General features: G+C 42.1%; 1 protein-coding gene across 2 annotated transcripts; it reads right to left on the bottom strand.

Moving 5' to 3' along the window:
• Window positions 1–646: 646 nt before the first annotated feature.
• egfl7 (EGF-like-domain, multiple 7) lies at window positions 647–12,284 on the bottom strand. 2 transcript variants are annotated; one of them, XM_054611948.1, is made up of 9 exons: window positions 12,088–12,284; window positions 7,493–7,750; window positions 6,731–6,853; window positions 5,695–5,810; window positions 5,038–5,133; window positions 4,715–4,933; window positions 2,829–2,905; window positions 2,243–2,405; window positions 647–1,206 (listed from the first exon to the last, which is right to left on the bottom strand). In XM_054611948.1, exons 2-9 carry the CDS (start codon window positions 7,564–7,566, stop codon window positions 1,187–1,189), a joined length of 888 nt encoding a protein of 295 aa, XP_054467923.1. In that variant the 5' UTR covers window positions 7,567–7,750; window positions 12,088–12,284; the 3' UTR covers window positions 647–1,186. The 2 variants fall into 2 exon arrangements, with proteins under 2 accessions (XP_054467923.1, XP_054467924.1); XM_054611949.1 differs by lacking the exon at window positions 12,088–12,284 and adding an exon at window positions 9,707–10,030.
• Between the last annotated feature and the right edge of the window lie 1,071 nt (window positions 12,285–13,355).

Genomic DNA, 13,355 nt, shown 5'->3' with positions numbered 1-13,355 from the left:
AAATGTACTGAGGTACTGTAAGTATTTTTATTTTCTTTGCAATTACCTTGCAAGGATTCTCTTGAGAATCACATGATGAAAAAAAAAATATATATATATATATAATCTGGCGGGTCTGGTTAACTTTAAACTTCTATGTCACTAAATTTACATTTTTCTAATAACTGATTTGTAGATACATTTTTTGCATAGTGCAAAAATAATCTGACATTTGTGTAAAATGACAGATTCCTAAAAGAAAAAACTTGATTTTTTCGTTTTGTTTAAAACATCCCACCAGACTTAATTATTTTAAGACAGAAACACAATATGATTATCATATAAAATAGTTTCTTTCAATAAGACATATCTGCATAATGAGTACTTTTGATACTTAAATCACATCTTGCTGATAATACTTTTACTTGAGTATAACTTTAAATGCAAGTACTTTCACAATGCATTTTTGATACTTTTACTGCAGTAGAGGATCTGAATACTTCTCCACCACTGATTAAACTACATAGTGTATATACGAGAGGTTAACAGGAGATATCCCATGTTGTGTTAGCTTCATGCAGAGTTTGTCTTATCTTACATCAGCAGTGCATAGAGGGTCATGCATTAGCAAACATTATTCAGTAATCCTTTCATATAAGTGAGCACGCATGGTGTTTTTGATTAAGACTTTTTTTATTACAAAATGTTACAAAACTAGGTAGAAATGTCTATTGGAGCACAGAGAAAAATAACTAGACGTAATCATAATTTAAATAGATAAATACAGATGTCCAAGTCTGCCCCCGGGACAGTTTGGGCCTCAGACAGAGGACACAGCTGCACTGATGCAAAACAAACAAAAAAACAAAGTGGCCTATTTGACCTTTGACCCTCACTGCGTTAGATTCAGATGTTACAGGGATGACGTAATGCTGAAACTGGCCCTGCCACAGGTACTGCTTAAAAAAAATAAAAAATAAAAAATAATGATATTTGACAATGATTCAACAAGAAAAGTAAATGAAGCTGTTGGGAATAGTGAAAATCCCAGATGATGATTTGTGCGAGGGTTGCGTCACCGAGGCTGTTTCTGCTTTCTGCCATCCCGTTCTTACAAAGGTCAGCCATCTTGGTGCAATGCGTACGTTCTCTAGCAGGTTTTGTGTCATTATTAACTTCTTGGGAGATGTCTGGAAATGTTTTGTGGCTAATTCTCCTGACAAGAACCTACAGGGGAGAAGAATGGGAAAAGGTTACAAACATGTATTGGCCATTTGCCATTTCATTTAAACACAAAGGTTCATGGAGGTATAATTGGTTATTGGGCTCTAAAATTGCAACCTGATTTTATAGACCTGAAGGAAAAAGAAATGGTAAAAACAAGCTGGGTTTGATAAAAAAATAACTCTACTCTTCTCTACACTTTACATGCTACTTATTATTTATAATTTTCACTACAATAATCAGTCACTATTAAGCACTGGACAGTGTGTCAATGAAAGGCGAAGTGCAATCTCTCCAAGGCCACTACTGAGCATGTGCAAGAGACTGCCGATTTGTGCTCCAGTCAGCTAAAAATAATAATTTATTTGCACTCTTTTTTTCATGATTTTAAGTATGTGCTGCTTAAGTTGCAACCCAGCAATAACGAGCTTGTGGCTGCAGGGGAGGTGATGTCTGTCTGTTGTTTTGCAGACCATTTAGGTCTGAAGTGTCTTGGTGGATATAAAATGGCTTAGCATTACATTCTGTGCAGACATTCATGGTTCCCAGATGATAAACGCTACTAACTTTGGTGATCCTCTGACATTTCATCAAGCAGCACCATGAGGATGAAATTTGTGCCGACGTTAGCATAAAACTAAAAGAAGTACAGCCTCAAAGAGCCTCTAGCGTTGCTGTAGACTCTTCTTATCTAATCTGTCTTAATTAGGTTACAGTCTAACTAAGAGCAAATGTATCATCTCACTTAGAGTTTGATCTGCTGATTCTATCACTGCCATATAGCCAAAAATGTTATTACGTTACAGGCACAAGATTTTATTATCTTATTAGATTTTTTATTAATAGATTATATTTTATTACATTAAGGACAATTGTTCCACTTGGGCTTTTTAAGTGGTCTCTGATCTTTTTTTAAAGAAGTTAAAGAAAAACAGTTCCTGCTTTCCCCGGGACACACAAAGTTCCAGTGGTGTTCAACCAAATGTTGGATTTTCCCTCTTTCCTGAACAATGAAAAGTCAGCTTCCACGGTCACTCACATGTGCCGATGCGCTCCTCCAGGAAGCCGATCTGCTCGCTGAGGGAGTCGATGCGGTCCAGCTGCTGGAAGGAGTGGGACAGCAAGGTGGTTTTCTCCGACCAGCCCTCGTCCAGCGACAGTGGGAAGAAGCTGCTGAAGGGGGCCAACACCAACTGCAGCTTCTGCACACGGAGGGAGAAACAGGAGGGCGAAATGAGGGAAAATGTGAAAATGCTCCAAAAAAAGGGCTTATTAATCACCTCGTTATACTTCTTCAACAACTAATCTTCATTAACTCGTTCTGCTCGTTTCACTTAACAGAGGCAAGGTTCTAATAAAAAAACAAAACATAAAACTTCTTAAAAGCCTTTGTGTGTAGCTCTGGCATTTGAAAGCAACTTTTGTTTTCGGGGATTAAATAGTAGCTAGAATTTTATATCATACAAAGACCAGAGGTGTTCCTGGAGAGCGAGGCTGGGAGGTATCAGGGTAGGTGGCTTTTTGTGTGTGTGTGTGTGTGTGTGTGTGTGTGTGTGTGTGTGTGTGTGTGTGTGTGTGTGTGTGTGTGTGTGTGTGTGTGTGTGTGTGTGTGTTTTGTCCTGTACCTTTTCCAGGAGCTCGACTCTGTTCCTCAGGATCTGTACCTCCTCCGTCACATTCTCCATCTGGCTGAACCCTCCACCTGTACGAAAACCATACAAATACAGAGATGTACATTAGAGGGTGGTGACTGCAGATAAAATGGAAGATCTAGAGTTTATATCTCAATAAATTCCTCAGAGCATCCTGCCCTCATAAATCTGTCTCCGGGAATGATTCACGGCTTGTGCAACTTCCCTGAACAACAAAAGTAAGAGAACCGTAGAGCTCCAGGGAGGCCGAGGGAATTCAGGGCACAGGGGTCGATCAAGGATCTGGGAACTGCAAGGAAAAAGCCCGATACACAAGCCGAAAGAGAGGTCACCAGAAATAGACGGGCTCTCATTCCCCCGTCCTGTGAACATGCATCGGTTACGGGGAATGGAGGGGAATATCCCTGGAGCGAACGGGACCCAGATCGGGATGCAAAGTTACGGACCCAGTGCTATCTGGTTGGGCTTTGGCAGACAGAGCTAGAGCGGCTCAATCTCTCCCAGATGTGGTCCATTACTGAGACAAGAATGAGTTCAGAAACAGGATGAGGAGGAGGAGGAGGAGGAGGAGGAGGAGGAGGAGGAGGAGGAGGAGGTAGAGGAGGGAGGAAGAGGGGGGCTGGCGATGACCCCCAGCAGACTGAGTTGATGGAGCTGGAATGAGAATACAATTGCTGGCCAAGAGCGAAGTGAAGAAGTGAGATGGAGAGGGGGGGAAGAGGAAGATGGAGAGACACAAACGCAATCCAACACTCCCCCACAGCAGCAGCAGCAGCTTGGCAGAGTCAGGGCGACGGTCTACTTTTGGAGCATTTGAACCCGTGTTTATGTTTGTGAACAGACAGCCGAGGAAAACATCTCTTCTGGTTTTTGCATTTTTGCATCGGAGAGCTGAACGGCAAAACAATGAGCAGGCTCCATCCCAAAAAAAAATAAACATCCGCCGCTTTCACCAACTAGAGAGATCTGTCATATTTTGGCTTTTTCATCCCTCAACTTTCTTCGTGCGTTTGTCTTTTTGCTGACTCTTGCAGGACTCTCTCAGCACGGGGGTGAACTGACTCAACTCAGCTGAGGAGTTCCGTTTTGCGTGACTGTCTTCTCTACAAAAACACTGATAAATAAAGGGGGGAGCAAAATTTGGCAATCTCACATTTACATATAAGAGATATTTCACTTTCGGACACGTGAGACAGTTTCCTCCTTAGATTTTACTGTTTGGTGACAACGGTGGAAAACATTTGGGAGAAATCAGGAAGAAAGAAAAGCTGTCTTGAAGGTTTCATGTTGCATAAATTCCCCCAAAAGCAATACCGCTGACATAGAACAGCAATTAAAAGGAATGTCCTGGGGTCAACTACTACACTTGACATAGACATGGAGCGGGGGTGGGGGGGGTTGTTTTATTTTGTTGCTAAGCTACAGGAAGCACACGCACATGAACATCGACTTTTTCATGGTGAGAGACAACATTGCGACATATTAAAAGGAACCAATGGATCATGCGGGATAAAAAATATGTCAGTATTAGCACAGGAGCTCAGATGTTTGCTTTTACTCACAGGACTCACGGGAGTCAACTGAGTCATTATCAAAGACCAACTGGTCCCAGTCTCACCACACTGGGGGGCCAGACCACAGGACCTCTGTCTGGAGTCGGCACCAGTCGCAGTGCATTATTACTCACGGTACGAGTTGAGAGTGGCATAGCGCGTACCAAAAGTAATAATGGACCGCGAGGCTGGCTATGTTTCTCTCCTTCTGTGCTCCAGACACCTCGCTGCTGACAGGAAAACAAAAAGATTATACTACATGAGCGCACGCACACACACACACACACTCCTTCGCTGCTCATTTACCCGCATCTGTGTGACCCCCCACTGTTGCCTGGCTACTCTGGGTGGGAGAAGGAGGAGGAGGAGGAGTAGTAGTAGGAGGAGGAGGAGGGGGAGGAAGGCTTTGACAGGAACGTCCATCTCCAGCAAGCATGAAGCCGTCTCTGCACGCACATCGGTAGCTGCCAGCTGTGTTCAGACACACCTGGGCGCACGGCCGCTGCTCGCCACACTCATCTATATCTGAAACAAAACCACAAAGAAATAGGTTTATGTGTTTGTGTGTGACAGGGGCTGGTGTGGTTGTGTATCTAAATGTGTGTGTGTGTGTGTATGTGTGTGTTTACCTGTTTGACATTGGGGCCCCGTCCAGCCTGGCGGACAGGCACACTGGTTGGGTCTTAAGCAGGTACCTCCGTTCACACAGGGTTGTCCACACACAGCTGTTAGGAGACATTTAGAGGAAGGATTCAGCATTTGAGGGAAATATGCTTATTTGCTTTCTTGCCAAGTGTTGAGATAAGAAAAAGGAAAGCTCTCTCATGTCTGTATGTCTAAAGTCTGCCTCCCATTACCAATACATGTCCACTAATTAACACCTCATATCTCATTTGTTTAAGCAGTCCAAAAACCAAAGTGTAAAATCAAGTTGTGGGGAGTTAAATGCTGCACTATTTCTTGGCCCGGAGCAGTGACTTCTTGCAGTTTCCACTGGTTGCATTAGGCCACAAGAGAGCCCAAAAGAATGCACAAATTATTTTGTTTTTACAGTTTATACACTGCATTTAATTTTTTTGTTTTTTTTTAAACCTTTAGACAGAGCTAGGCTAGCCGTTTCCCACTGCTTCCAGTCTCTATGCTAAGCTAGGATAACCATCACCTGGCTGTAGCTTCACATTTAAGTGAATCTGCACACCTAAATAGTTTTTTTCCCCCACTCAACAGATGCAGGCAATACATCCAGGATGGACACATGAACGCATCACATGTCCCTGCAGGTTTACCTTGGTTGCAGTTGTGAGAGTGAAACCTCCGCCAGCCGGGGCAGCACTCTGCTGAGTAGATCTGTGAAGGAGGTGCTGCTCTGCTCACCTGTCGGTACGCCACCGAGTACACAGTCCTGTGGAGACAAAACACAGACACTCACAGTTAGGGATTCCCGGTTATTCATAGCTCTGTCATCGCCCTTGTGTGTGTGTGTGTGTGTGTGTGTGTGTGAGGTCGATCCAGTGTTTTCCACATTCTGTCAGACTGAAAGAATTGTGAAATTGGTGGGATACTAAAACCACTGACCACTGACTTACAGGAGTGCGTCAGAGATGAGATAGGGATGGAGGGAGGGAGCAAGAGGGAAGGAGAAGACATGTAAGGTCAGATCTCATTTTTAAGACTGTGGTATGTTTGGTTTGCAAGTAGAAATACAAGGTTATAAACTGAGGCTAAAGCTGAAGTGAAAGCAACAATGGAGGATCAAACTATTTACTCAAAGCAAAGAGAACCACCTTGAATTGGAAGGCCTGTTATTGTCTGAAGCCTGCCCACAGAATGAATCACAAACTAAAATTTGGTGGTGAGGAAAGAGTTAAAAAAAAAAAAGTGTAAAGGGGGATTCAAAAGCATCAGAGCTGGAGAGAGATTGAGAATGCTTAAGTATGGAGGGAAATGCAATCCAAGATAAACACGGCCTCTGTGGGCAGGCAGTTCATTTCCCGTAGTTACACAAACTGCTCGATATTTAGATTCCACCCATAAATGTGGCAGCATGACCCACTTCCGCAAAAAAGTGTTTGTGTGGGAGAAAGTTTACATCTCTTTATCGCTGCACTTCTAACCCTTCCCCTTCCTAAACATGTCAAGCAGTGTTTACCCCTTACTTAAGTAAAGTAAATCTTGTGATGGCTTAATTACGCCGCCGTGTTTTGGCCCTGCTGTGACCCCGAGTCCTCGTGTTCATGCTGGACTCTTTGCTTCAGCTGGTGTTCGCCCCGACAAAAGCTGATTTAGTTGTTGTTTGTTGTAAGAGCAGACTGTGAGTCTCACTTGTACGTGCTGCAGAGGCGCTGCCCCTGACACAAGGTGATGTAGGGCTTGTGCACCGGCTGGACGTACGACTCTGTTGCCACGGCGACGTTGTGACGGAGGTCTCGGCCGCACACCCTCCTCCTGGGAAAAGGGAGAAATGAGATTGAACATTTAAAAACCTTGAAATAGAGAGACTTTTGGCCTTTTAATGAGCATCTGAGCTGAGCTGGTGTGAGATGAGAAGACTTAGTGCTTAGAAGTCGTTTCCATAGCGATATTTAGGCTCCAAGTGGCTCCCATCAGATTCAGAAAGCATGAACAACTCCACATAAGGAGATTCAAGGTTTTTTATTTGTCACCAGAAGTTGGCGTGCAGCCTAATTGCTTCTGACCGACCCGTGAAATCACGCCAGAATGTGTCAGAGTTAAGAGTTGATCTTTGACCTCTTTGGCTCCACTTGACCTTTTCCGTTTGACTCTCGGTTTATTTTGGTCTTTGTGCAAATCAGATGAAAATGACACGATGAGCCTGGAGACTCCCCCACGATGTCGTGCGACTAATAGTCCGGGACCAAAAGGGGGGGGAGCTCTGGTCCTGAGAGAGTGCACTCTTAAATGTTTAGATGTCACTCAACCCACATTTGTACACATTCGCAGTGGGCGAGAGTGTCGCTAAAACAAACAGGTCTGAACGACGGCTGAAGTGGAGATCTGTTAGCCATAAGGGCCACACTGATCGAACGACAGGCCATAATAAACACAGGAAGAAGATCAAGTTACCCGTGGTGAGCGAAGAACTGCGGAGTGCCCATCACGTGAAGGACGAAGGAGGAGAGAAGCAGCGTTTGGTACATCGTCTTCCTCTTTCCCACGTTCCCTCGCTCTCTCTCTCTCTCTCTCAGACTCTTCTCTGTGCCAGTCGGAGGGAAGAGGAGGGGAGGATGAAGGGGAGAGGGTGTGTGGGGGGGCGTCGTGGATCGTAGCCAAAGTCTCCTCACGCTGAGTGTGTACCTTTTCCTCCAGGACTACTCCAGCTACCTGTACAGAGAGGAAAGAGAAGCATGTATTAAAACAGAAATCAAGCAGTGTGTTTGACTCCATAAGTTGTAATTTTCCCCTTACATGTCAGCCAACAAATGATGTCACAATGTTTAGTTTGCTTTATTTAAATATCCTGTGCTTCTGTATTAGTTTGTTTCTTTTTTTCCATTGCTGCTTTATCAGTTTACAAAAGATTGACGTGATCAGACGTTTCTTTTTTTAAAACATTCCTAACTATTTTGTTCTCATAGATTGAATGTGTTTTTCCATGGAGAGGGACTTTTAAAGGTCATGAAAACAGAGTGCAGTAGTGGGGGGTACTGGTAGCACTTTAAGGTACTCTACTTCCTCAAGTCTAAAACATTTTTATGACCAGAGGTAAAGACACGACCGATGTATTGTTGCTGTAACCTGAAGGGGTTAGTTTGCTCTCACTGGTAATGTTGATTTTTATTTGGAAAGCTCCCTACAGAACAGAAAAAGCCCAAGAGAGACAAAGATAACTCGTTGCTGGGCAGATGTCTGGATGCATCTTTGGGTAACTGGCACAAACGTAAGGACAAACTGTGGGACTGGACTGGTTGTAATGGTTTCCCCACATAGAGCCACACATGTATCCATCTATCAGCTCATGTAATCCTGAGTTTTTGTGGACAAAGCAGGTTGAACTCTCTCCGAACTGCACCTGCAGACTCTGAGACTCTTAGCACAAAGGGGAGAGCGAAAAAAAAGAAGAAAAAGAACTCTCCCTTTAAGCAAATGTTCACTCATCCCTTCACACCCTTTTTGGATTACTACATACTGTACAGGATTAAAAAGGAAGAATGGTAAAGCAGTTCCAGAGAGAATGCCGGTCCACTTGGCCCTGCTCTCCTGCTGCAGCGCTAGAGGCGCCTTTTTAACAGACCAGACACTAAACCCTTGGGAAATTTCTAACAGGGCATTAAAGTCAGCCTGGTGGGATAGCAGGTAACGGGGGGGACCGTAGCCTGCAGGAGAGTCCTCGGTTACCCTCCGGTGGTGACGCTAAGCCTCGGTTGACAGCTTGAATGTCTCTCTGATTTCCCCCCCCCACCCCCACCCCCCACCCCCGCTGGCTTCACGCCCAGAGACAGGACACGCACATCTAAAGCCTACATGTTCATTCACAAATCAAAGGTAGGTGTGACTGTCGGCACAGCGGGAGGCCACTTTGAAGGCAACATGTGTGACCCCCCCCAAAGAAAAAAAAAACATCACATCACTGGCTTTGAGGAAGGTGCTCTGGGGCAAAACACTTGTTTTTACTAGTTGGGTGCGGTATAGAAGATTGGATAATAGCTTTTTATTATGAGGCTATTAAATATTAAAGACACACTCTCCCTCTATGCATAAAGTACAGAAGGGATATACCAAACACTCTGCAAAGACTGAGTAGTAGATAGCATAAATGGAAGCAAACTTTGATTAAACACATCTATTTTTTTTCTGATTAGATGTCATATTGGTTTTGCATAAAATCAGCACTTTGAATTAAATACAATTCCTACAAAAAGGGATGCTTGTAATCCAGGTGAACATCTGTGATCACGAGGCTCAGAGCACGTGGTCGCATCTGCATAATGTAGTTCTGTTAATGTAATTAATGTAATTAATGTAATTAACATCAGGAGTCATTTGAGCAGACACGTTTCTTGCATTCGCCAGTAGAGGGCGCTGGTTCACAGCCCTGTTTGAGGAGCTTCCATCTCTGCAATACTGTCACACACACACACACACACACGCACACACACACACACACGCACGCAGTTTTACACGCTCACGCATTAAAACAGATGACTCCACATTTTAAGAGATAAACCAAAAACACTATACTCTGGACAAACACACGCACACGCCATACCAAGCCAATATATCAAGGAGCGCATGCATGGGATGCAAAAAAAAAAAAAAAAAAAAAAAAAAATCACAAACCGTTCAATAAATAATCAGCTTTCCTAGAATAAATAATAATAATTAAAAAAAAAACACAGTCCTACACTGCAGGAAGTGAAGAAAAAAGCTTGAACAAAGTTAGTCCCGGTTAATAGTCCAGTGATGAAGCTCCGCTACTGGTCAGGTTCCTCCTGCAGCCCGGACTGTCGGGGAGCGTGAGGGGGGTGATGGTAGCACCTCCTCCCGCTCCTCCAGCTGGCTGTCCCGGAGCCCAGACTGCCCGCACGGTGGGGGACCCGTGGGTGACGTCACTACACGGGGTATACTTGACTTGACTTTTTGGTTTTTCATTCATAAAAGCCACCGGTGCGCTCCTCAGGCTGTGTGTGGGCCGGGACCCTGCGACGGAAGCCGCTTTCATTAAAGGGGAGCTTCACAACAATATTCAGGTGACCACGTGAGCATTGATTTTTTTTTTTTTTTTTTTTGAGGTGCTTTTTTTTTTTTTTCAAGTCAAGACAATATTCAGGTGACCACGTGAGCATTGATAGTTAAAATTTTTTTTTTTTTTTTTTTTTGAGGTGCTGTATTCATTTTCCTGCCCTTAATTACACATTACACTGTGCAATAATAGTTAAAAAGTTAAAAATAGTTAAAATAGTTTTTTTCTCTGTCTGTAAATATAATATTTCAGTTATTGTTGTTTTTTCTACTGTTTTTTTATTGCTTATTTATAATACTTGTTTTATTTTATTTTTATTTTTTATTTTTAGCTTGTCTTCTTCTACTATGTCTCTTGTGTGCACTTTACTCTACGCTGTTGTAAGCCTGCAAATTTCCCCGCTGCGGGACTAATAAAGGATTATCTTATCTTATCTTATCTTATCTTATCTTAATGGCCATTAAGATATCTCATCCTAACATGTTTCTGTGTTTTCTAGGTATGTACCAGTGGAAGGATTGTAACACAAAGTAGGGATTTTATTAAGAACTACAACTTTGGAACATATATCCTTTTGATTTGGCTAACTCTGAATACCGAGGCCTCTTATTAGCTTTAGATAAACCTTGGAATAAACTTTTGTACAGGCCCAGGACTGTGGGTGTTGTCCCCCAGTTATATATGTGCATGGCCAGTGTGGACAAGAGGAAAGTTTCAATGTGCAATTGACTATAGTTTTAAAAACAGACTACAAAAATGGCGATCCTGTCCTTTAATTTACAGTCAAAAGAGAACTGGAGGAAACTGCAGACATGTAGGAAGTCATGTTCCCTCGTCTTAATAACTCCCAGATCTTTCAACCTTTGGTCTTTTGTGGAAAATGCATCGCTAACTGAATTGAGTAATTCATTAATTAAAATAATATGCAACATTTGAAATTAAAAAAAAGAAATGTCTTTTTATTATTCAATTTGAATAAGAGATCATAGCATTAAGAGCTTTAATTGTGTCTGCTTTCTTTTAATAAACTCTGTCAGTAAAGCGCCTTTCCTTTTTCCTGTCCTATAGGTAAATTAGTTCAATATTTGACCAGCCGATAATCATGAATAAAGATAATATTGTGCCAAAGACACAATATTTTACTCTCAACTTATACTTTTTAGTGTCACACACACTGTGCAATAGCATGTACATATTGATTCTTTCTTTGCCACATAAGTCTGACTGTACTGTACATATACACTTTATAAATGCACATTAAACCAACCCTGTGTTATCCATACATCCTGTTACCCCACACTTCAGTAACAATCAGCCATACACAGATAGTTTGTTGTGCAACTCTTGCATGTTTGTAATAGTTATATGTTTAAAGTTGTTTTAATTGCCTATTTGTTTAGCTGAAATGTCTGCATTTGTATCCTTCTGTAATTATGTTTTTGCATCTTTTGCACAACCAACTCTGCTCCCAGCAGACCACATGACCACAATAATAACATGACAATAAAAAAACCTGTGCAATACATTACACAAAGAGCTGGTGGTGGACTCCACAATAATAACATGACAAAAAAATTTCACCTGTGCAATACATTACACATTACACTGTGCAATAATAGTTAAAAAAGTTAAAAATAGTTAAAACAGTTGTTGTTGTTTTCTTTCTCTGTCTGTAAATATAATATTTCAGTTATTGTTGTTTTTTCTACTGTTTTTTTTATTGCTTATTTATAATACTTGTTTTATTTTATTTTTCATTTTTTAGCTTGTCTTCTTCTACTATGTGGGACTAATAAAGGATTATCTTATTTTATCTTATCTTATCTTATCATATTGTATAGCCCACAATATCGAATATAGAGAGCTAATTAAAAATAAAAAAAAGGAACTGAAAGGAAAATTGTTAAGGAGACATTGATTTAGAATAAGACATCTGTACAGGACCTATTATTTATATTATATATTGAATAAATCTTACCGTCGCAGTAGGGGGTCATCAGGTGCGTGTGCGCGCACAGGCTGAGCGGCGGCCACGGGCACGAGCCGCCACCCCGGTGGATTAGAGGACTCTTCCATGCTGCCGGTTTTGTCTTTTAAAGCTCGGGTCGGTGGCTTTTGGAGAATAAAAAGCCTGAACGGTTGGCTCGAGCTGCTCCCTGAGAGTCGACCGGCCACGAATGAAATGTCTTCGGGCGTTTTTCAGTTGCTTTTTATGCAGAGCTTCCTGTGGAACGCAGGAATTGGACGGACAATCCCAAACCGGAATTCCTGTGTGTGTTTGCCGCTGATAAAACCCCTCTCCTGCACAAACACTCTCCATCCTGCTCAAACCGCTTTGCGAATCTGATTTTGAAGCATTTTTTTTCTGTCCTCATTGTGGAGCAGACATCTTGAAGTGGGCCTCCAGCCTTCCTCACCTTGTGGCCCCTCTTTGCTGCCTTTGCAGTCCAGTTAGTTTCCACACAGGAATCATCATTACATTACATTACATTACATTATTACATTACAGTCATTTAGCAGACGCTTTTATCCAAAGCGACTTACAGGAAGTGTATTCAACATAGGTATTCAAGAGAACTACTAGTCACCAGAAGTCATAAGGTTGGTGGTTCATCTCAACATTTCTTAAACAAGCATCTAAAAAGCATAAACTGCTCCTCCGGGATGGGTTAAAGCAGAGAAATAATTTATTGTGGGACTAAAATTATTATTATTACTAGTCACCAGAAGTCATAAGTGCATCTCCTTTCTTAAACAAGCATCTAAAAGCATAAACCAGAGTAAAAAGTATAGTGCAGAGGCAAATTACTACGAAAACAATAATTGCAACAGACTAATACGAATACAATAAGTGCTACAAACTACTACGAATAGGATAAGTGCAGTAAACGAATACGAATTCAATAAGTGCAACAACTAATATGAATACAATAAGTGCTACGAGGAAGGCTCGGGGTAGTACTTCATGAAGAGGTGAGTTTTCAGCCTGCGCCGAAAGATGGGCATCAGTACTGGAGGACTGTTTTGCAGTTCTTGAACATTACACATAGTTTGATATAACAACACTTAACTTGCATCTCAAATATTTAAGCCTATGGCACAATGCGAGCTCACATGGGCTGATGTTTACAGCTGTGAGATCAAATCTGTCAAATTGCAGCTTGTTGAGTCTAAATCGTTGCACGATAAGAAATACGTTTCTCTTTCCTCCTTCTGGTCGTGAGCACTGATTGCAGATCAGTGGGA

Source organism: Anoplopoma fimbria, chromosome 14 (assembly GCF_027596085.1).
Source record: "Anoplopoma fimbria isolate UVic2021 breed Golden Eagle Sablefish chromosome 14, Afim_UVic_2022, whole genome shotgun sequence".
Classification (NCBI taxonomy): domain Eukaryota; kingdom Metazoa; phylum Chordata; class Actinopteri; order Perciformes; family Anoplopomatidae; genus Anoplopoma; species Anoplopoma fimbria.
The sequence above is the reverse complement of the archived record's forward strand: the minus strand, read 5'-3'. Positions and strand labels throughout refer to the sequence as shown.

Coding starts and splice junctions, on each gene's coding strand:
- egfl7 (XM_054611948.1), bottom strand. CDS start 7,566: ATGTACCAAACGCTGCTTCTCTCCTCCTTCGTCCTTCACGTGATGGGC. Junction 4,934..5,037: donor GGGGCCCCAATGTCAAACAG/GTAAACACACAC, acceptor GTTTTGTTTCAG/ATATAGATGAGTGTGGCGAG. Junction 2,906..4,714: donor GGGGGGTCACACAGATGCGG/GTAAATGAGCAG, acceptor GTTTTCGTACAG/GTGGAGGGTTCAGCCAGATG.